This window comes from Nansenia antarctica (assembly GCF_963989245.1).
Source record: "Nansenia antarctica genome assembly, chromosome: 6".
NCBI classification, from domain to species: domain Eukaryota; kingdom Metazoa; phylum Chordata; class Actinopteri; order Argentiniformes; family Microstomatidae; genus Nansenia; species Nansenia antarctica.
In genome coordinates this window covers 4,385,812-4,410,028 of record NC_137676.1, presented here as the reverse complement: position 1 = coordinate 4,410,028, position 24,217 = coordinate 4,385,812, and the positions used below count along the sequence as shown (strand labels likewise).

Sequence of the window (24,217 nt, the reverse complement as noted above, 5' to 3'; positions counted from 1 at the left end):
CTGAGCACCTATGACAAAAATAGCTTAAACGACATTCTTGACTCCTCCTCCCTCCTCTTACTTCCTCTGTTCTTTGTGGAGTTTTTTTTTCTCCTCATGAATCATTGCCTATTATATCACAGCTAAGTATATTCCTCTGTTATACTTTACATCATTCTATCAATGCCTTATAAGGGGGGGGGGGGGGGGGCGATGCAGATGTTCCTACCGATTATTATCCTAACGATTTACCCTATCTAAATGAATAGATAATAGATGCCCTTTAGGCTGTCTGCCCACCTGTGTCCCAATGGTTCACAGTTCCTTATCTTCCAGGGGGGAAAAAAAGGAAACCCAAAATGAATAGGTGAAGCCTGCCCTTCAAACAGACAGAACAGACATTGGCAAATATGTTTGTTTAAGGAGGGAGAATTACCCCGCACGTATTGAACCACACCTTTATTTGCACCTCTCGAGCCGTTTGCCTTTATCTATGGCACCAAATGGCTCTGTGTGTATGTCAATGTTTGCTCCCCCTCCCCCCCCCCTCCTCCCTTTCATACTGTTAAAAGGCCATTTAGATGTAATACTGAATGAAATGAGGTGTACGGGCTCGATTTCATTTGCTTTGAAAAAAAGAACTTAGGCCTAACCGCTCCCTATTTACCTCATTTTTTACTCGTTTACTTGCCTTGTTCCCTCTGTTTTATCCACCGTCAATGATTTGCAATTTAATGTCACTGTATAATTATCTTCTTTTCTTTTTTTTTTGTCAATATGCAACGATAGAAGGTAGTATCACTGTATCACTGAGTTTGTATACCATACCATGTATGTAGAGTACCAGTCAAACGTTTGGACACACTTTCCCATTCAATTGAATGGGGGGAAGTGTGTCCAAACGTTTGACTGGTACTGTATATTTAAAACAAAAGAACAGTCCTTATTTCAACCTGTCTCTCCCTATAAGTCCTACTGTCTCCTTCAGCTGTCTCTCTCCTCTGTGCAGGTGGAGGTTCAGAGAGCATCCTTCTTCCTCAGTCCTCTCTGGCCTGTTGATTGGCGTCTTACCAGACATGGTTAGATCTAAATATCGGTGTCTAATACTGTCTGGTAATGCCGTCCATTGAACGGCATTACCTCCTACCTCCCTCTCACTCTCATTTTCTCTCTCATTCTCACACAGTAAAGTATTACGTTATGTTTTTTCGGTCGTCCTGCTTTAATTAAACATGTCACCAGCCGCCAGTGTAAGGAGCTACAGTATTATAACACTCCTTATATCGCCAAAATGTGCTTATAAAATGATTTACGAAGCATCTATATACTTGTATGAAGAGTCAATCATTTTTGAAGAAGTGGCCCCATGTTTTAAATAATGTGTGTAGACCACACACAGCCCAGGGTGGTACCGGGAAGTAGCCTGTCGTGTTTGTTGATGTGACAGATGGGGTTTGATCGGGTGGTTATGGTGATGAAGATAATGGCGATGGGAGCTATGAACCTTGCACTGGAGGATTGACTGAGGTCTAGGTATTTTTCCACGTGCCTTGTGTCAGAGTTCCCCCCCTTTGTGCCGCTTTTCCAGGGTTGGTAAAAAAAAAAACACAAGACAAACTGTACATTCTGTTCTTGGCATCTTATGTCAATAAACGTTAAAAATGCTTTTAGGTCGTTTTTTTAATTTGCCTTCTTTACTGTCTGTCTGTCTGTCTGTTGGGTATAATGTACAGTACTACAGTATGAGATCATATCCTATCCAAATAGTAAATTGTGTAAAGAAAATTACATTTGTACATTCTCTGTACAACGATTTTTTTTTTTTTTTTTTTTTTTTTAAGGAGTTGTTCCCTCCCCTCCATTTGTTCTGTGTTGTCATAGCAACTGAATTCCACCTGGGAACTTGGCCCACAGTTTGGCCTCTCTCCAGGTACAGTACAGTACACTGAAGTCAGACTTCTCCTTAACTGTACCATACTATGAATATATATATATATATATACACGTATACAACACTTCTAACTTTGTTGTTTTCGTCGAGATTACCTGCATGACGATGTGACATGGACATTTTCTTCTAATAAAACATTACATTAAAAAAAATAAACCGAATCGACTTTCTGCCTCTTTATTTGATTTCCATCGTGATTCATAACGTTATTAAATGTTGTTGTGAGAAAAAACATTCTCTGTGAAATGAATGCGCATTGTTTTTCCTAAATCAGGTAGTTTCATGTCAAGGGCCTGTGTGTGGTGGTGTCAGCCTGCCCTTGTTGCATCTGTCTGGTCATTGTGTTCCCCGAGAGCTCTTCACTGGCCCAACCGGAATACCTGGGCCCAGTCAGGTGCAGATCAGGTTACAGGTGAACAGAGCTCCTTTTTAAATGCCTCAATTTACCCAGGAGGTCCCCCCCCCCCACCTCATTGTGTGCTCGCTCTAAAGCAGTTCCTAACCTCCCTAACTAAACAGGCAGGCCAGTGTGGGGCCGTGGTGGTTAAAGCGTGAGAGGTTTTCACAGAGGTTTTCACTATTATGAGAGCCAGGCATTCTGTCTAGTCTACTAACCCTGACTTATCCTGCTCATCCAGACATGTTCCATGTAGCCTAAAAGCTAGCCTCTCTCTCTCTCTCTCCCCCTCCCTCCCTCCCCCTTTCTCTCTCTCTCCCCCCTCTCTCTCTCTCTTTCCCTCCCCCCCCCTCTCTCTCTCTCTCCCTCCCTCCCTCACCCCTTTCGCTCTCTCTCTCTCTTACCCTCTCACCCCCCCCTCTCTCTCTCTCTCCCTCCCTCCCTCACCCCTTTCGCTCTCTCTCTCTCTTACCCTCTCACCCCCCCCTCTCTCTCTCTCTCCCTCCCTCACCCCTTTCTCTCTCTCTCTCTCTCTCTCTCTCTCTCTCTCTCTCTCTCTCTCTCTCTCTCTCTCTCTCTCTCTCTCTCTCTCTCTCTCTCTCTCACACAGAAATATCAAACCTATAGGTGTTTAATTAGAGCTAGGTTGGGTTCACTGGGTTCAGTAATGTGCTGGTTCTACCAAGGGGAACACAAACACAGAGTCCATTTGAGCGTCGACGGTAACAGGCCCTTGGTCCCTGGCAGAGGAAGCCATTTTGATTCAAATTCGGTGAAGGTGAGCAGGGTGAAGGCAACCGTCAACCCAAAGTACTGTGATAATGCTATCCTCATGCAAATAAACAGGCGTGTGGTTAAAGAATAAACACACAGCTGTAACTGACCAATGCCGTGCTCAGGTACACAACACACAGCGTAGGCATCTATGTAGAACCTCTTTATGCCTGTATGGTCCTCTCCTGTGTCACGTAATACTGTCTGCGTTTGTAAATTCGCTCTGGAAATCTGATCCGCACTCATGCAATGCCTCTTGTCCAATCACCACCCAGTCCAGTGTGCGCTCCGGCACTCTCAGAGCGAATTTACAAACGCAGCCAGCCACTGTAAAAGAGCAACAATATGCTAATGTTTTCTATTGGCTGCTGATCTCCTACCCAGAGTGCCCCTGTATTTGCCAGTACGACGAACGACAGCAAATAATAATTAGTGCTAAGACTGATCAACTACCTACTTTTTGGAAATAGTGTACATCATATCCAAAGTATTCACAAGGGCAGGGGCGTGGATACATTGACTATATAAAAAAAAAAAAAAGTTTCCAACTCAATCAACGGTGGCCCACTCTGTGTAAAAGTCTGTTAACCCCCTACTCTCGGTACAGAGACAAGCACCCTGGTCACAATGACAAGCAAAATCACGTGGCAAAGAAATCCTGCTTTGTCACTTTGGGAGTGAACAGGTTCTGGGCAACGAGGGATAGCAGCCAGTCAGCCATCTTGGCCTCGCGTGACATCACAGAAGAATTCCAGACTGCTGGTCGCTGCCGGAGGATTCCAGCGCTGGTCTGTGCATGCTCTGGTGCAGTCCGACCAGATTCCTGCACCCCCCCAACACGCACACACACACACACACACACACACGATAGCAGAGTGTGTGTGTGTGTCTATGTGTGTGCGTTTATGTATGTGTGCATCTGTGTGTGTGCGTGTGAGTCTATGTGTGCGTTTATGTATGCGTGTGTGTGTGTGTGTGTGTGTGTGTGTGTGTGTGTGTGTGTGTGTGTGTCTCTCTCTGTGTGAGTGTGCATAGGTTCACTTGGGTTTGCCACTGATGTGGAACGGCGCCACAACAGAGGCATGAGGGCCGGGGTTAAACGTTGGAGACATACCTAGCAGGGCGCTGTCTGACGTAGCAGGGACGCACGAGGAACCTGCACACACCCTCCTCAGGAGGGAACTCCCATCACAGTTAGTCAGGGAGGGGGTGAGGAGCTGTGTGGCTTCATTGCATTTAGTGCTGCTGTGCTACAGTGGGTTAATGTTGTGCTACTGTAGATACATGATAAACAGAATTACACTATTATTATTATTATTATTATTATTATCATCCTAATGCTTTGATTTGCCACAGGATTTCACGTTCTCTGTATCAATGTATCACACAATGTAGTAACGCAAGTCACAATGTAGTAAAGCAAGCTTATACTGTATGTTGGGGTCTGATGGGGTAAGACAGTTGCTCTAAGCTCATGAGGGGTTTATTTATTTATTTATTTATTTTAACTTTATTGCCGCCAATAACAGGCGGAACAGAAAATCATCTTGAGGTTGGGCTTCATTCCACATAGGCTACATATAAATGAAATAACACTGCACAGGGATATGAGGCATTTATAAGTTATATTCTTAGAATCACAGGCTATACAGTGTATTAATTAAAAAATAAAACAAGTAGCCTTGAGAACCGATGGTTCTCTCGAGCCTAACGGCCCTTAGGGGGCAGGTCCTCGACCCCAATCTCCTGTTTCCGTAGCGTGAGGCGGCTTGATGTACAAGTACACCCCCCTGGACATGACGCTGGTATGTCGCAGGGCCTTACCCCCAATAAAACCCTCAATGCTGAGTGCCAAGCAGGGAGGCATCGGGTACCATTTTTATAGTCTTTGGTACGACTCGGCCGGGGATCGAACACACAACCTTACAATCTCAGGGCGGACACTCTAACCGCAAGGCCACTGACCTGGTACAAAATAATAATAATTTGATAAAATTATAATAAAACAATGTATGTACCAATTACAGAGTGGCCCTTTAATCTTGTATAATAGCTACAGAACGTGTGGAGCAGAAAGCCTTCTCTCAAGAGAGGGCGCTTTTCTACAAATACAGTACCGGTAAATCTACAATTACATTAAATCATTTATACAAATGTATTCTCTCTAATATCATTCTCAACATATTTACTTCCACCGCTTTTAAAAATGTCCACGTGGAATTGACTCCCCCACCCACCCCACCCCCCAAAAGAATGCCATTTCAAAAGAAAAACGCGACACACGATTACTACTTTTCAATTCTCACGATTGAGGAAGAAAGCCGGTAGAAACTGGCTCATATAACTGGTAAAGGTTTCCCCATCCTGCGTGTCTCCACTTCAGTTGAATGGATTAGATGCTTAGCATGGGAACACACTTACCCCCAACCCCCCCGCCTGCCCCACCCCCCTCAACCCCACCCCTGTCAACGTAATTCTGTAAGGATATCATGAATAGGGGAGAGAACCCTCATTGAAACAGGCTTTCTTTACACCGTAACTTAACCCCTTCTGTGCCACGATAACACCCTGACAAGGAGAATCCCTCCAGATAATGGGTTGTGTAGCAGGGCCAGCATGGCTGGAGGCTGCAACCCTACAATCGCTGATTACTTCCTGGTGCGAGGAGACGGTTGGGATGACATGGGAATGGGCAGGTCTCCAAACACACACACACACCTTTTTTCACGCAATAGCAGACACTCGTGTGAACACACACGCACACACACACACAAGCACACCCGCATGCAGGCACACGCACACAGGCACAGGTGTGCACGCGCGCCCCACACACACACACACACACACACACACACACACACACACACACACACACACACACACACTTGGCAGATGGTTAGCCAAGGGATCGACTTGGGCTGTAAAACAAACCTGTTCCCTTTGTCCACCTACGCAGCACTTTGCACAGTGTTTCTATCAGACGCCGGTTCTTTATCAAGGCGTGGCCGGCCCTGGCTGTACACCACCCAGCACTTTTACACAACAGCATGGGAGGTTCCCGTGCTAAACTAGGGGTGCATCAGGTGTCTTCACTGCCTTCCTGCCAAGCAAGCAACATTCATGTTTGACCTTCCTACTAAATAAACGACTGCTCTTTCCAACAAACAATGTGTTTTTTGGCCTACATGCACAATAAATTCACAATTCCCATGCTGTTACCCATCCTACACAATCACACAATGCTAAATTGTAAGGTTTCGTTGGTGTTTGATGCTGAGGAGGCACCACTCCCAGTGAATTATCAAGGAGGAGGAGGAGGAGGAGGGGGAGGAGGAGGGAGGTATTGGGGAAGATTAGAGGTAATTACTGACTGGGAGTGGGTGGGGGAGTGGGTGGGGTCCTTCTGTTGTCAAATAATTAAGATGGCCAGTGGATTACTGGGTTTAGTAACAGGGAGGCAAATTCTACAGTTTGAGAGAAAAAAAAAAGAAAAAAGAACGTGTCCTACTGTAGGCCATTTCCTTTTAGGCATTTACCTGTTGACTGTGCAACACGAAAATGTTTAAACATTGCACAATGTGTCTCTCGCTGTACAGAATGTTAAGATTTTGACGTGAGATTAGCGGTTTGCCTTAAGAGATGTGATTGCACAACGTTGAGGGGGGAAATGGTTGGATAACCAAAGGGGGGAGATGGATGGCCCTCTATGGAACAAAGCCTCAAGACAAGGTGTAGGGTACCTGTAGCCTGATAGTAGGCTAAGATGATTATCACAAGAATGAATGAAAAGCCCCTTGGATAGATTTGTCACTCTAATTACTATGACAGTAGGTAAAACGGTGTAACCTCCCAGAAAATATTACTTTACACGACCACGGACAACTGGTAAATCCATTTTGATTAACAATCTGCTCTCATATTACTATTGTTGTCACACCACAGGCTTACTGGCAATTAATATTGAATGACGCTAAATTTAGAGGTGGGGCAGGATGTGGGCTTCATGTCCTTGAGCTGGTTATCTTGTGATGCTGGTATTGTTGTAAGAATCAATTCTAGAATTAACAACTGTTGCCAAGGCACCCATTTCCCTGGCAACCAGTGGCTGTTTACACTTTCCTAGTAAGTTTGCTCTGCATTGAGCAGTGTGCCAGTTTGCTATTGCACTGCTGAAGAATTACATGAACTAAGACTCACTTACACCACAATGTATGATACTGGTTATTGACTTCACACTGATGTTTGAAGATCTGTTATTTTTGTATTTTTTTGTTGTATTTTTCCTCGTGGACTATTGACTATAAAATGCACCTAATGGGTGTTTTGTGGACATAGAACATCTATTCTTAGCAGCTGAAGTTGGACCCCTGCATTTCTGCAGATGTCAATGTACACCAGCACCTAGAGGTAAGCTAAACAGTACTCTCACATACACATTCTGCAACACATTTTACATAGTTGCTATAGCATAACGTGTTCGTTTGGTGGTTGTGTGTGTTGCGGTTGAGATAGAATTACATGTCGTACTGTAAATTAATTAGTATCAGCATCAAGATTGAGAGCGTTGCAAAGTACAACACAGTGGAAATACAGAGAGAGCACGGTTCATTTTAACACGACCTAACAAATTCCTCTCTAACGGAATCTGACTATAGCCGTCAGTTGTTCACACTCCATTTAGCAGCAAAGTGCACGTGTACTCAAGACAAGAGAGGCACACTGAGTCAGCTAACTCATGTCTCCAGTCTTCGACAAGGGTCACAGGGTATGAGGGGAGGAGGTCCGGAACTCCAGGTGCATCTCCTGATGGAAAAAAAATCCCAGTTTTGCCCCCGACGATCTGGGTCAGCGCCGCGGTGAGTGATGTCATCAGAGAACTGGGTTAAGCCCCGCCCCCCTGGGGGTGAGACGAGGCTACAGCAGCAGGATGCTGAGCTCGCCGCCGTCGAGGACGACCAGCCCAGAGAGAGACGGAGCCAGGGGGCCAGCCAGGACGGTCCTCCTCCCCAGCCCAGGTCCCCGACCCAGGATAAGACACAGGAAGTGACATCAGAGCCGAGGGAAGGGGAAGGTCAACCACGGGAGGACGGGAAGAGGGGGACGTCAGTGCGGAGGAGGAGCGGGGAGCCAGGGACAGAGACGCAGCAGCAAGATGGAGGGCCAGGTGTGTGTGGGGAAAGGTGGGACGTCATTTTGATTTGTCTAGGATGTTAGGTATCTGTAGTCGTTTAGCGTGATAAGAAAAATTGTACTGGAAATTAATTGACTTACAAGGTTCATCACCGTTTCTATGTATGCTTCAGTGAACAGTGAACATAAGATAAGATAAAGATTGAGTTCTCATAGAATGTAAAGTAATGATCAAAATGAACATTCCGGAAAACAAACCCCCCCTACGGTTCAGAGGTTTTCTACTGCCCACTAGTGTGGTTACCCATTGACCATTTGTTGAAGTTACATTTGGACTCGAGTCACCCAAGCATGTGCACTTGAGTGATACAGTCTACCACTGAAGTTGAAATTAGATCCATTGTGCCCAACATCGGTCTAGCTTACTGTAGACCGAAATTCATATGAATAAGACCCTTGGGAAGAATAAATACAGATATATTTGACTATGTACTTCAGAGTTCTCCTACAGTCTACTTGGTTCGACACCCTAAAGGCATCTGCTAAATGCCAAGAATTTAAGTATGAAAAGTCGTTGGGCGGGTGAGGCCTTTGCCGTTGTCCTGAATTGCCACTTTCACTTTTTCTGAGGGATGTTATCGAGCGAGTTTGGTTAATTAAACACAAGGTTGAATCAGTTGCTAGCTTCCTTCCTAACAACAACAAGAACAACAAGGTCTCAGGCGGACGCCTTGTTCACGGTTCACTAGTCTGACAACACATCCACAGTGGTGTACGTCAGGCGCCGATGTCAACACACAGCCTCGAAGCCTCCCTCAGTGCAGGGGCCTCTGCCTCAAGCGCAGGGACGAATACCCACCCCCCCCATAACCCTACCCCCCCCCCCCGCACTCTGAGCTGATGGAACTATGGGCTTGGCCCGTCTACAAGCCGCTCGCAAGGACTTGTCGGTTGGTTCTCGATGCACTGACCAGCACTCGATTTGAACCGCCGGAGACCGTAGACCTCATAACTGTGTCTCATTAGATGGCCACAATTATAATGTTTTTTTAATTCATTATTTCCACTATTGAAAAGATTTATTTATATGAATATGAATCCCTAATACAGACATGTGTATTATAGGCACATACCTGTGTGAGTACATCATTTTGTATACACATGCATGGGTCTGTGTGCACTGTGCTTGTATGTGTGTGTGTGTGTGTGTGTCAGGGTTTCCGTTAACCGGTAATTACCGGTCTTTGTCCGATAAAATCTGTTGAAGTCCGACATATTTAAATCTCTTTGGTCATAATGTCCGGTGAAAATAACCGCTAAACCCAGTAGCCCATTCGGCGGTAACCCGCCCCATCTGGCAACCCTGTCTCTCAACGGCGCGAGTAGTTTAGTCAGTTAATTTAGTTTGATCTAGTCTAAATAAAACCACTGCAGTGACCGGAGTCAAGGTTATTGTTCTGCGTGTTTTGGATGTGCTAGAGCACAGTGAATGACCACAGAGGGCCGTGAGATGCGGCTAGTAAAGGACGCTAGCCATCTCAACCCCGTTCATTGATTGAGCCTGCCGTGCCCGTTCCAGCCCTGAGTCGGGAGAAGTACTACAGGAGTAGTGCGCTACTATCGACAACCTGGGCTACTGGTACCATTAATTAGGATTGATTAGATTAGGTTGACAATACCACACTACATTTGAGTTTAGGGATATCAATGTTATATATTTGTGTATGTTTTATCTTTATGTATTAAATGTTATAATTGTTCCACATTTGAGACCTGTCTTCCCCCCACTCAGTTATTCAGTCGGTGTCCATCATTTAAGTTCAATTTAGTCTATCTATAGTGTTAGAGTTTAATTTGTGCCACTAAGTTGAAATAGTCCACGGGTGTGTATCCCCCCGATACATCCTCCCCATTCTCATACTCCCGAGTCCGAGTAAGTATGATTTGACAGGCAGCTAGACTTATTGCCTTCCCAATCAGCGAGACGTGGTTATAGAAATTACGTTGTTTTATTGATAAAAAGGGTAAAACTGGAAAGAGAATATAGAAAACTTACATTACTGTCGTGAAACTATTTAACACACTTCAGTTAACGTAATGTGGAGTCCGTTCATTGATCGATCGATGCAGTCCGTTCAAATAGCCATCAAAAGCTAAACTAGGCATACTTAAAATTACCAATTACATACTCAAATCCCATTAATGCAATTGAAATAAACATCTTAAAGTAGCCTACAGTCGTAATTCAAAGTAGCAAAGGTGACTAGGCTGCCCAGTGTGGCGCGCGTGCAGCCCTGGACATAATATAGTAGCACATGCGAATCATGAAAGCCTATAATATAGTTTGCGATCTAATCGTATCGGATGAGAATTTAAATAGACATTAAATGGCCTAGGCCTATATAGGCTACACAACAGCTAATCACCGCGACAAACACCTATATTATATTCTAATATGATGACCGGAATTTCTCCCGTTTGTCCGACACATTGAAATCTTCCCGGACACGTTGACCGGCACCACATTTTTCTAACAGAAACCCTGGTGTGTGTGTGTGTGTGTGTGTGGTGTGTGTGTGTGTGGAGCAGGTGTGTGTCTGGAGGAGCGGTGCAGGAGGAGGCCCTCCCCCAGGTCCTCCCACCCAGAGAGAGACAGGGACAGGCGGGGGCAGGAGCCCAGGGGCCCCGGGCCCTTCTACTTCTTTGGAGGGGGGAATGGCGCCTCCATGTGAGTTACCACAGTAAGACCCAAACTCATCTAAGAAAGAAAGGATAAACCAAACTAATCTAAGAAAGGATACACCAAACTCATCTAAGAAAGGCTACACCAAACTCATTTAAGAAAGGGTAGGCCAGGCCTACACCAAACTCATTTAAGAAAGGATACACCAAACTCATCTAAGAAAGGCTACACCAAACTCATTTAAGAAAGGGTAGGCCAGGCCTACACCAAACTCATTTAAGAAAGGATACACCAAACTCATTTAAGAAAGGATACACCAAACTCATTTAAGAAAGGCTACACCAAACACACCACAGGCTGTTGATTTTGTAATTGTTTGTTGTCCATTTATGCAGTGCGCATTGTTTATCAAATGAAAACGTATATTGAATTCCATTATTCAATCTAGAGTGACCTCTTACTGTGAGAGCAGAGGGTGGCAGCGGATCTACGACAAAACCAGAGACGACTTCAAACTCAAATGGTGCGAGACCAAATCCCCAGTCACCTATTGCAACTTCAGAGAAGGTAGCTGTGCTGTAAAGGCTCATACCCTGTCACTATATAACGTTGCCAATACACCTACAGAAATGTAAAAAAGCAACATCCATCCTTTTTTCCAGATTTGATGAGTTAGAGCAAAGACGTTAATCTGTGCCCTGTCATAGCAAAACATAATGACTGTAGATGAGAACGTGTGTGACTCTGTTCCGTTCACGTCCAGGGGAACAACTGCTGTACCAGATTCCCAACAACAAGGTCCTGACCACCAAGATCGGTCTGCTCAACAGCCTCCGCGAGTACGACCGCATCAGCAGTAAGGTCAACCACGGCCAGGGACTAAGGTGAGACACAAAGATAAAAAGGGTGGCTTTATTCTCCCCTACCCGTCTCCGGATTGTACTATAGTATAATGGGACGTAACAATAAACTTCTGATTCTGATCGGATATAAAATAAAAAAGCAGACCTTCTGAGCTGTCCTATCAGGCTCAGTGACATTACCGTTCAGCATTACGGTCATGTGGTACCAGGTTATGATCAGTTTAAGTAGCTAACTAGATTGACTAGAAAGTATCTATTGTTAACACATCATTTTGTACGTAAATACAAGAAACCTTAAAAGAAGGTGCTAGGTATACTATACACGCACCACCTATACCATTACACTAGTTCACACACACTCCCGCCCCGCCTCCCTGACCCCTACCCCCCCTCCCTCCCTGACCCCTATCCCCCTCCCTCCCTGACCCCTATCCCCCCTCCCCCCCTCGCCCTACCCTTCTTTGTTGTCGTTGTTGTTTTTGTTGTTTGTTCGTTTTATCTATAAACAATATAGAGTGTAAACAATAGACATTTTAATCTCAAGGGACCTCCTGGTTAAATAAAGGTTAAATAAATAAATAAATAAATAAACCATACATGTACAGTTGAAAGAATAGAAGAAGAAAAAAGTAGACAAAATTGTGGATATGATTGTATAAGTTGCTGAAACTGAAATAAAAAAACTAAGTTAAAAGAAAAAGAAGAAAAAAAGGTGCTACAGGAGGCGCTACATTGATTAATTAAATGTCCACTTCTTGGATTTATGGCGTTTAACCGTGCCTGTACGTCGGTAGAGCCAAGGATCTCTTCTCTACAGTGGGTCGGCTGGGTCGACCTGCTTTCATGTGTCTTATGTGTCAGGGTGGAAGTCTCTTTTAACCACTAATTTGGGATCAAATTACCCTACAGCCAATTCCTATCCTAACCTATCCTCATTAGGCAGATAATAAATAAATAATACATCAAATCAGACCCTGTATCAGCGGTTTTAGGGCGACTTCTATTTACTACATTTACATTTTTGGCATTTAGCAAGATGCCTTTGTGCAAAGCGACTTACAACAAAAACATTTGTAACATAAGTAAACATAAGTAAGTGAATCATCTATCCACCAGTCATCATAGCAGGGAAAGGTCATCTATGCTCAGGCCTGGAGCCAATTGGCAGTCGTCTTGCTAGAAGAAGGAAGATATATTTTATTTTTATGGCACTGGGGAAACAGTACAGGGGGGTAGTAGATGTCTCAGGAGGGACAATTAAGGTGTAGCCTGAAGAGATGGATCTTATCATGTGTCAGGGTGGAAGTTTGGCTTTTAACCACTGATTTGGAATCAGATTACCCTACTCTCAAATCCTAACCTTACTCATTAGGGAGATGAACAAATAAAATCATATCCTGTATCATCGGTTTTAGGGCATCAACATCTATTTTTTACTATCCTGTGTTTCTCTGTCTGCTCTGGTAGGAGGCTGAAGATGGAACAGTTTTTCCCGGCCACCTTCCGCATGGACCTGAGGGACGAGAGGGACGCTTTCTTCGCCCAGGAGGAAGGTAAAGGTGGGCCACACACCAAATATAACGCCCGCCAGGAACACACGACGACGACACGGGAAACTCTGGGTACACCACGACACCCCCCCCGCGGGTGCTCCACCTCCCGTTAGACCAGAGATCTGATCACCAGAGAAACTCATGTTGCCATAGAGACTCGCCTGCAGAGCACACAAACCTGAGAAGAGAAGTCGGGTTTTGTACAGTACAGTCCAAACTGTATACTGTATTTGCAACAGTTGCTAACGCTAACACAGTTGCTAACGCTAATGCTTCAGCAACGGTTTACTCCATTAAATCTTATATTTGTCTTCATTTTAAACCTGTTTTAGCCCAGCTTCCTGTAGTACTGCTTGGAGAGACAGGAGATGAACAAACAGAGATAGTCAGCGCCCACTAGGCCTGTTTCAAACACAAACAGCACAAATAGATCATGACTCATCACACACACACAGGACCACAGTGCAAATATGCAGTGTTCCAAACACACTATCATGAACTGAACCAGCGTTTCCCAAGCTGACAGCATAATGGCAATTATCAGGTGAAATATAACACATGGTTATCGCAAAGTAAACAAATACAAAAAAAACAGGCGTTTGTGTGTGTGTGTGTGACATCTGTGGGCCGACGACGAGTGAGTGAGTCAGGAAAATACTATGCTAGGAGGAGAGCAGAACGGAACAGAACAGTGTTTCGACAACAAGAAGGGGCAAGTCCAGACCCCTTTTCAAAGTGGGGTGGCCCACGATGGGACCGGTGTTGCCAGATTGGGCGTATTCCCGCCCAATTGGGGCTACTTATGATCACACTGGGCAGCTTTTAGACTGTGCTTTTAGGCTGGGAAAACAATCCCATCTGGCAACACTGACTGGATGGGACAAAGATGTTTTGCGGAGTGGCGGCCAATGATAATTATATTGTACTAGATCTGCTTGCTTACGCAACCCAAACTCGGCCTTGTTGCTAGGTGTGTGCGGCGACGAGGAGCCGAGCGCGTGGATCTGTAAGCCCACGGGCCTCAACCAGGGGCGGGGCATCTTCCTCCTGAGGGGCAGGGAGGACCTCTCCACCCTGAGACTGAAGCTGCAGAACGGGGCAGAGAGCCAGGGCAGCAACAGGAAGCAGCCTTTTCGCGCTCCCCAGGCACGCATTGTGCAACGGTAGGGTTGAGGCTATAGGGGTTGTGATTGTGAACGCTCCTCTAACTGACTCCTCTTACTGTGAAAAACATAGACTATGCAGACAATTTGATATTGATAATTGATATTGATTGATATAGTCTTTTTTATAGTGGATATTATATGACTTGTTCATATTGTCATTCTTTCAAGTTTGTTACATTATATGGCAAGCTGTGAGAGCATCCATATTGATAAAAGGGTTAGGATTCTAAGCTGCATTCTCCATCATCTTAATACATCCCAACCAGTTGCAAAGCTGCAGTAGAGGAATAAGAGATGGACATTTAGTTGTTTTTTTTTTACTAATAGAGGGACCACAAGATCTGTTTTTAGTAGTAGTTATGAATGGAGCCAAAACCTTTCCTAACTATAGATTTACAACTAACACTAGAACAGCCGTGCCTTTTTTACCTACTAAAAGAGCCGCCTCTTTTCAACGCTAAGCTGCTATTTACACACAACGACCACTAGTTGGCCGCTTGTAAATTAGCCTGCCTAAAACTACAAAATGGCTTTATATTAGCTTATCCTGATGTGATTTAGAAAATGTAAGGATACAGGATGGTAGAACGCACTCTAGGAAAAGTCATGAAAGGAGGGCCCTGAAATTTGATCGAGTGCAAAGATATATAATGTTTCTTTACTCAAAGCTGATTAAGTGTTAAGGTCCATTTTGTCCCCACATTCACGTGGTCCTGTGACGTCCTTCCTTCTGTCTCCTCAGGTACATCCAGAACCCCCTGCTCCTCAAGGGCAGGAAGTTTGACGTGCGCTCCTACATCCTCATAGCTTGCACTGCACCCTATATGGTGTTATTTCGCCACGGTTACGCACGATTGACCTGTGACCTTTATGACCCCAACTCCAACAATCTGTCTGCTCACTTGACCAATCAGGTAAGCCTTTTAGGGCCAATAACAATTGCATGCCAGTGTGTGCTTGAAAAAAGCGTTGAAACTAATATTTGTATTTGTATTATTATTAGTATAATTATTATAAATATGTGTTTTCTTTTTAATTTATTTAAAAACTGTTGCCTCTAAATGGTTGTTATTAGGTAGTTGTCTTTGGTCAGAGCCACACATATACAGAGTTAGGGCAAATTCTGTTTGAGATTTAGAATGTTCATGGCCACCATGTTGGCTCAGAACATTCTAACTAGTGTGCAAAATGTAATATTATTGTATCATGCGTTTGGTGGCAAGATGGAGGACTTCAGTTTCCCAAACTATGCATATCTATGGCTCTGTCTTTGCCTTCAATATATAATATAATATATGAATCAATAATATAATCAATTAACTCAATTTTTCTTCTGTCAATGGGGTTCGTTGACTTCTGTCAGTCACATTTGTGTGTGCGTCAAAAAATTCCACTGCATCCTCTGAGCTGCTGGTGAGCAGCAGGGTCATTGTTTTTTAATAAGCCCGTCAGCAGATAAATCTCCAGAGGGGAACCTCATTAAAAATACATCTGAGACTGGGTCACAGAACGATGTTTACGGACAGGTTTCTAAAATCTTGGCCAGATAACAATTCGTGACGTTAGAATTATAAGGTTCTATCTCAGTTTTTTTTTTTATTGAGTTTTTTTTACATAATCTGATCCATTAGGTGTTTATTAATGCCTGTGTGGTGTTATTTTTTAAATGTTGACATTTTTGAGTTAGTAATTAATAAAATCCAAAGGTTCCATCTCACAGAACATAATGGAATGTAAACACTTTGAAACGCCCAATATCTCTGAACTACCCTAAACGGAGATAGAACCTTATAATTCTAAGCTCACGAATTACAAGTCCCTTTCTGCTGACTGACACTTAAGCAGCGGTCCATGAGAGAGAAATAACACATTCAAAGTATTCCTTTCTTTCTCTTTTCTCTTCCATGTCTACATAATTCTTTCCCCCCTTCATTGTTAAGTCTCTTTAAAGAGCCAGTGCATTTAGTAGCCTTCCTGACTGCCTCAGAGCGGGACATTGTGCAACGATACAGTACATGAACACTTGGCCTGTGAACGCTACACTACTAAGCTATTGTACACGCCAAACAACTTGTTTTACATTTACATTTTACATTGCGGGCATTTAGCAGACGCCTTTTATCCCAAGCGAGTTACAACAAATACATTTGTCTAAGTGAATCATTTATCCATCAAGTTATTGTAAGAAATAGTAATCTATGCTATGACCAGGGGCCATTGGCAGTTACCATACTATAGAGTAGAGAAACTGTACAGGGGGGGGTAGAGGGGAGGAGGAGGAGGTCTTTAGGAGGGACAATTAAGATGCAGCCTGAAGAGATGAATAGACAGGCAACGACTTTCCCCCATGTATAGTTAAGTCTCTTTAAAGAGCCAGTGCATTTAGTAGCCTTCCTGACTGCCTCAGAGCAGACATCGTGCAACGATACAGTACATGAACACTAGGCCTGTGAACGCTACTCTACTAAGCTATTGCATATCCAACACATCCAACCAAGGTGTATTGTGATTGTGCTGCTTCTATGCCTCTCCTCCTCTCTCACCTGCTCATGAGCTCCCCCTGTTGTCTCATTTCAGTACATGCAGAAGAAGAACCCCCTCTACAGTGTGTTGAAGGAGGAGACGGTGTGGTCCATGGAGAGGTTCAACACCTACGTCAATGACAAGTTCAGCGTTGCCAAGGGCCTGCCTAGGGACTGGGTGCTCGGTGCTTTCACTGTGAGTGTGCTTTGTATCATGATAACTAACCCCCTTCAGGGAGCAATTATGAAAGCATGCTCAATGACCACACTGTGAGATACAGGACAATTTGTTTGCCTGTCTGTCTGTCTGTCTGCCTGCCTGCCTGCCTGCCTGCCTTTCTGTCTGTCTGTCTGCCTGCCTGTCTGCCTGTCAGTATAGCACGTCTGGGGGGCGCTTAGTGGCGTAGCACACTAATGCGCATAATCGCAGGGTCCCTGGTTCGATTCCGGCCATCGACCTATCCTGCATGTCATCCTTCCTCTCTCTCACCCATCCTTCCTGTCAATCTCTACTGTATCTATCGCAACAAAGCAGAAATGCCCTAATAATTAATAATAATATTATTTATATAACATTTTAAAAAGTACAGAGTCTGTCTCGGTTTCTTACTGCATGCATGTCTGTCTGTCTGTCTGTGTCTCTCTCTACCGTTCACCAGAAGCGGATGCAGCAGATCATGATCCAGTGTTTTTTTGCCGCCAAATCCAAGCTGGAGCGTAAACTGGGATACTTTGACCTGATTGGCTGTGACTTCATGATCGACGAGGACTTCAAGGTAATACACTAATACACTCTTTCCTATCGTAAAGGCTACATTATTCATGTGTGTGTGAGAGAGAGAGAGAGAGAGAGAGAGAGAGAGAGAGAGAGAGAGAGAGAGAGAAAATGAGAGCGAGAAAATGAGAGCGAGAGAGACAGAGAGAGAGAGAGAGAGAGAGAGAGAGAGAGAGAGAGAGAAAATGAGAGCGAGAGAGACAGAGAGCGACAGAGAGAGAGAGAGAGACAGAGAGAGAGAGACAGAGAGAGACACTTGATTTAAATCTGCTTTTTAGACGCACCCATTTCCAACCTGCATTGAATTTAAGTAGCAGATAAGAGGTATTATCCTTATTGGTACTTTTCCAGGTGTGGCTGTTGGAGATGAACTGTAACCCAGCTCTCCACACCAACTGTGAGGTCCTGAAGGAGGTGGTGCCCTCTACGGTGGTGGAGGCCTTGGGTGAGCAGCACACTAACTACGGTTCCCACGACAACAACCGTGCTCACCAGCTGTGTTAGCAATAGCGACACAGTAGATTACAGAACTGTGATCGCCTAAAAGCAAAAAATCCCTACAGAAAATACTTCCTCATTGTAAAATTCAAGATAGTCAGAACAATACGGCATAAGTACACATGAGTCACACAAATGAGCCGTCATTGGCTAGGCCCCGATTCCCCCCCCATGTCAATGTTGGAATGCTGTTTGGTTAAAAAGATAGTTTGAAGTGTGGATAACCACCACCACCCCAGTTATAGCTGGCTACCTTCCATAACCTTCCCATCGCACCTCCAGATCTGACCATGGAGATCTTCAACAAGTGCCGCTGTGGGCTGAAGATCCTGCCGCTGGCCAGCCTGAGGGACTTTGAGCTGCTGTACGACGGGGAGACCGCCCCCACCGCCGCCCCCGCCCTGGCCCGCAGGAGCAAGACAGCGATCACCCTGAGGGCCCAGAGACCCAAGAGCACGTCCTCCCAGAAGGCCCCCAACAACAAGACCCAGAGCGTCGAGTCGGAGGCGGCAGGGAGCGGCGACCCAGACGACCCCGTGACACCGACGACGTCTCGACACACCCCGACGGCCGCCGTCTCCGAGACCCTGCCTAGTGCCGATTCCACTCCGACCATTCCGGCCCCCCCCACAGCCTCCTCACCCCTCCTCACTCAGGTCACCACTACTCCGCTACACAGCTCAGCGAAACCGACCCTCACCCCCACCCCCAGAGCCTCGCTCGACACCCCTAAACCCAGCGTCCGCCGCCCCCCCAAACCCGCCCCCCACCGCGCCCGTGTGGAGCTCCGGCTCAGCAAGTGCACCTGGCAGCGGCGGTTGGCCGGCAACCAACCGGAACATTCCAGCAGGCCGCCCCACCCGGATCTCCAGCGGGTGAAGAAGACCACCTTCATGTCCTTGTCCACCCCGGCGCTGACCGACGGGTCGCGGCTCCTCTCCGTCCGCCGGCTCCGGGCCGGTAACAAGGCCTGTCCCGGGTCGGACCGGGACCAGGACCAGGACCAGGCCCAGCCCTTCTGCTGCACCCTCAAGTCCACCCTGTTCCGCCTGGCTCAGCCCGGCTCCGTCTCCACACGCCCCCAACCCGTCTGGAGGGACAGACAGGAGAAGGGAGGAGGAGGAGGGGGGGGGCAGGAGGAGACGCAGGAGGGGAAGCAGGAGGAGCCTGGAGAGGAGGGGGAGGAGTAAGAGTCCTCTCTGGGAGCTGTGACCACACACTGGACCAGTCAGACCCTGTCGGTACAGAGCTGTGGACTGTTTTCTCTTATTCAACTGTTTCAGTTATTGGGTGACGACGACATGAAAGTGAAAGCTTGATCATGTCTGATGAGAATAAAGTATGTTTTATCCCCTTGAACGAAATAGACGGTTCTGTATTTGATTTGCTTGGCTTCGTACTTTGAGGTGGACTTTTGTGTCTCAGAAACTTGCTGTATAACATAGAAAGCTAAATGATGTGTGTATGAACACACTATAGCACAGTACTTTACTGTAAAAACACAGTGACGAATTAAACGATAAATTAAAAAACACATAATTTCTAGTGCTAGCATACATTTGTTGACGAGTTCAACCAAAGAGGCTCACCACCACCCATCGACATACTGCTGTTAGTTCACATCACCAAAAACAACACAGCAGACAATTCGGTGGTGTGTTGTTATGGCTGCAACCCCTTTAAGTCTTTAACCTGTGCAACACATCATTATCAAGCCTGTCCATACTTAACCACTGGCGCATGTAAACACAGGGATTATTTTACACACTGGGGTTGACATCGTCTCATGTTTCCCCATCGGGCTGTGCGATCAATTGCTTCATCTGTATCCTTTTTTCAAAGACGGGCAGATGGCATCAGACAACCCGTTTTACTCAAACTGACTCTAAGAAGACACCCTGAGGAAATTGCAAAGGTCAACTCTGTGTCATGTTGACAACGACTCGTCTGCCTTAGCTTCCAGTGAGAAGTCGAGGTCGCAGGGTGATTCACGTTCTGGCTGTGACACACCTACCGCCGCCGCGGCTAAAAAGCCACTCGAGGAAGTTGCGTGGAACTTCAGCGTCAGCTGGGGGCTAACTGACAGGAAGGAAGAGGGAAGTGCGTTGTGTGTCGTCTAGCCAGCTTCTCCTCGCAAACTTGTAATCTTATACATTTCTTTTTAGCGCTTCACTGCTACAGACTGTAGTAACCCTCTTCTTGGCGTTGGAGGGACATCGTTTTTAGAAAGAATCGGGCAGAAACTGAAACCGTCCCTCTCCACACTCTGCATATCCTCTTTTCAACCCCCCCCCCCCCCCCCCCCTTCCCCCCTGCTCCCATATTTGCCCTCTTGTGTCTTAGCGTGGTGCAGAAGCAGGGGATGACTGCAGGGGCAGATGGTGCTCAGTAGGCGGACTAGGACTAGGAGCTGAGGGTGTAGGACGGAGGGTCTGTCTGGACGTGCAGGCTGACAGGAAGGAGAGGGCTCTCTCTGGTCATGGGATGCTGCTGCTGCAGCGTGACTCAGAGGCATTCAGGGATTGATGATGTGGGCCCTGATGAGATCGAGCTCCTGGAGATCTCTGAAGACAACTCGGGGTAAGGCTTTGCTTTAGTTAGGCTGTAGGCTAGTCGGGCTAAACAAACACCACAGCATTCAACACTTCCAAACTCATGTGAGCTCTTAAAAAAGATGACATACATTATCTACTCTGAACAAAGCTATGTTTGGGAGTTTAGGCTATAGTGCTAGTTTAGTTTAGTTAGACTTCTGGCTTTGTAAGATGGCTTTTCAATTTGGGTTAATGTTACATTATGGATTTTGCTTTTTGAGCCAAAGGGGGTGCCGTAAATAGCACCAAATAATGTCCATAACCTTATTTGGACAGAAAGGGGCAAACTTACCCAAACCCATGAGCATAGGCCTATGTTGACAAAGTTGTGAGCCATTAAACTGTGGACTTAAAGAAAAGAGCTACACAATTAACAAACAATCCCAATCTATAGTGTTACAGCCAGCACTAGAGTTGAGGGGGGATGAGGGGGGGATGGCATCCTCCCTGAAATAAAAACGGTCAAAATCCTCCCCCTTCTAAAACTGCCATCCCCCCTTTCCATCCCTTATGTCATTTTATCAATGAACGTGATATTACTGCTATTTCAACATTTAGTTTTGCGCATATTGAGTAAAATACTGTGGGCAATGACATTATTACCAGGTCACTGACACTGAACTCACTGACGCTGTGGGGATGCTAAAATTGTCTCCATATGATAAAATCCACCATCCCCCCCTGACTTTCTTTTACAACCTGAGTACTGCTTACAGCCATGGTTGATGGCTTCGGCTTTATAATAATAATAATAATAATAATAATAACTTTATTTGTATAGCGCTTTTCCTGCAAATGTTGCAGCTCAAAGTGCTTTAATCATTATATAACCTTAATTTAACTATTTTGTCATTTAAAGGTAATATTAAAAAGATGGGTTTTTAAGTCTTGACTTAACCACATATTTGCTGAGGTTGCATCCCTAATGTAAACTAGCAGTGCATTCCACAATTTGGGTGCATAAAATGAGAATGCAGCCTCACCAAATCTCTTCTTTTGTACATGTGGTACACAGAGAAAACCAGCGTCAGAAGACCTGAGAGCTCTATCGGGCTGATATGCTAGCAAAAGGTCTTTCAGATATTCTGGTGCTGTGGAAGCCATCTTTGTTTTGTTGAAGAAGCTTTGAGAGGATGTGGTGTCACAGAGCCTCTGGTGATAATGGAGGAAACACAAAAACAAACAGAATCTGACAACAGTGCTGGTTTCAACCACTTGTGGCTTTCACTGACATTTTAAAAAAAATGGTTTCATTTCATTTTCATTTCACAACTCATTGTGGCTGAAACTAGCAGGATGTATACTTACTTACACTGTCTGATACCAAAGGTCCTTTATGTTGTTTAAATGCTGAATCATGCTATGGCCAAACCAGGAACTATCATATCACAAAAACACACTGAAGTAGGAAAAACTCCAATCATTCTGTTTACTTGACATGAATTTTAGAAACTCACTGATGCTGCATTGATATGATCAGGGCATGAAAAAGCTGTGATATATTTTCACACTAATTAAAAGACAATAGGACCGCATGTGTCGGGCTGTCCAATCTGGTCTCTAACGGGGGTCCATTGGGTTTTAATCCCGCCATTAGAAGAGTAGGGGATTAGGAGAGGAGCTAATCACAACAGGGGGTCATACGCAGCATGGGCCCAGACTGGGAGAAGATGAGGGGTCAGCCACCAGCAGAGCACAGTCATACTACACGCACATGCACGCACATGCACACACGCGCACGCACACACACACACATACACATACACACACGCACGCACGCGCACACACACACACACACACACATACATACAAATACATACATACACAAACACACGCACACACACACATATATACATATACGCACACACGCGCACACACACACACACACACACGTGCACATACATACACATACATACGCGCACACACACACACACACACACACACACACACACACAGGAACCTTGTCCTACCAAGAGCGGGTCAGATGGTGAGTGTCTGCTCCTCACTGTGTGGCCCACAATAATCTTCTTATGTCTGGAAATTCTCCAGACAGGAGGAGGAGGGGGGGGGGGGGGGGGTCGGCCAGTGGATGGGGTGGTCAAACGATACAATAAAGTGTGAAGTGTGAAGTAGCCCATGTGAAATTGGCTGTATCTTTAACAATAATTGTTAATTATTAACAATGGATGTTTGTTAACAGTCAGTTTTAACCATACAAACGTTGATTGTACAGTAGCTAACTACGGTAGGTGAAATGTGAGCTGCCTGCCAGGTTTGTGAGAGGGTACGGAGCTTCCTGTCATGTGACATACTGGTGCTGATGTACTGTCCTGCCTGACTGTCTCAGGATATGGAGTCTAGGAGAGACCAGACTGCAGCTCTCTGTGAGGAACGGGAAGGAGGAGCCGCCTCTGCCCAGCCCGACAGTACGACACCTCGACAAGGAGGTCAGTGGAGGGAGAGTGTGTGTTTGTGAGTGTGTATGTGTGTGTGTGTGTGTGTGTGTGTGTGTGTGTGTGTGTGTGAGTGAGTGAGTGAGTGAGAAAGAGAGAGAGAGAACAAGAATACGAATTATAAGTAATAATAAGAGCAAGAGAGTGAGACACACTGTGTGTGTGTGTGTGTGTGTGTGTGTGTGTGTGTGTGTGTGTGTGTGTGTGTGAAACAGTTCTGCCACGCATTTACCACACAGGAGTATTGAGTGCGAGTGTGAAAGTTCACACTTGTAAGTGTGATGCATAGTGTGGCAAGTATTCTTAAGCCCAATGCACACGGCGTGCGATTTTGTCGCACAACAACATTCGATTATCAATTCACACCACCGAAGTGTGTGGGTGTGAATGGAGAATCGTATGTTGTCGTGCGACAACATCGCATCGCACGCCGTGTGCATTGGGCTTAATACTTAACCTCAGCCTCGATATCAACATAGTATTTCCCATAAATGAATCCCCCCCCCCCCCGTGTCAGACACTAGTACGTCACCAGCCAAACCACTAGATGACCTCAAAAAGGAGGCTTTCTCTGACATTTAAAAAAACTGGTTTCATTTCATTTTCATTTCACAACTCATTGTGGCTGAACTGGCAGGATGTAGGCTAGGACTAAGATCCTATACTGATAAAAATAAGTGTAAAAAAATTACCTAAAAAGCCTGCCAAATATGTATCAGGGTGATTGTAAGAGGAACATTTTGAGAAAAAAGATGTACAGCATGTGTTATGCTTTGTGTATAGCTGCCACTAGAACTGGCTGACTTGTCTTAATTGATGATGAGTCATAGCAGGAAAAAGTCATCTATGCTCAGGCCTGAGGCATTGTCTGATACTTCA

General features: G+C 45.3%; 1 protein-coding gene across 1 annotated transcript; it reads left to right on the top strand.

Annotated features, from left to right (window-relative positions):
* Positions 1 to 7,964: 7,964 nt before the first annotated feature.
* On the top strand, positions 7,965 to 20,683 carry ttll10 (tubulin tyrosine ligase-like family, member 10; the record flags this gene model as incomplete). Its single annotated transcript, XM_080533520.1, has 13 exons — positions 7,965 to 8,265; positions 10,878 to 10,959; positions 11,363 to 11,481; positions 11,678 to 11,798; positions 13,245 to 13,330; positions 14,301 to 14,493; positions 15,239 to 15,410; positions 17,074 to 17,214; positions 17,678 to 17,794; positions 18,145 to 18,238; positions 18,574 to 19,379; positions 20,248 to 20,354; positions 20,635 to 20,683. 13 exons carry the CDS (start codon positions 7,965 to 7,967, stop codon positions 20,681 to 20,683), a joined length of 2,388 nt encoding a protein of 795 aa, XP_080389646.1.
* Positions 20,684 to 24,217: the final 3,534 nt, after the last annotated feature.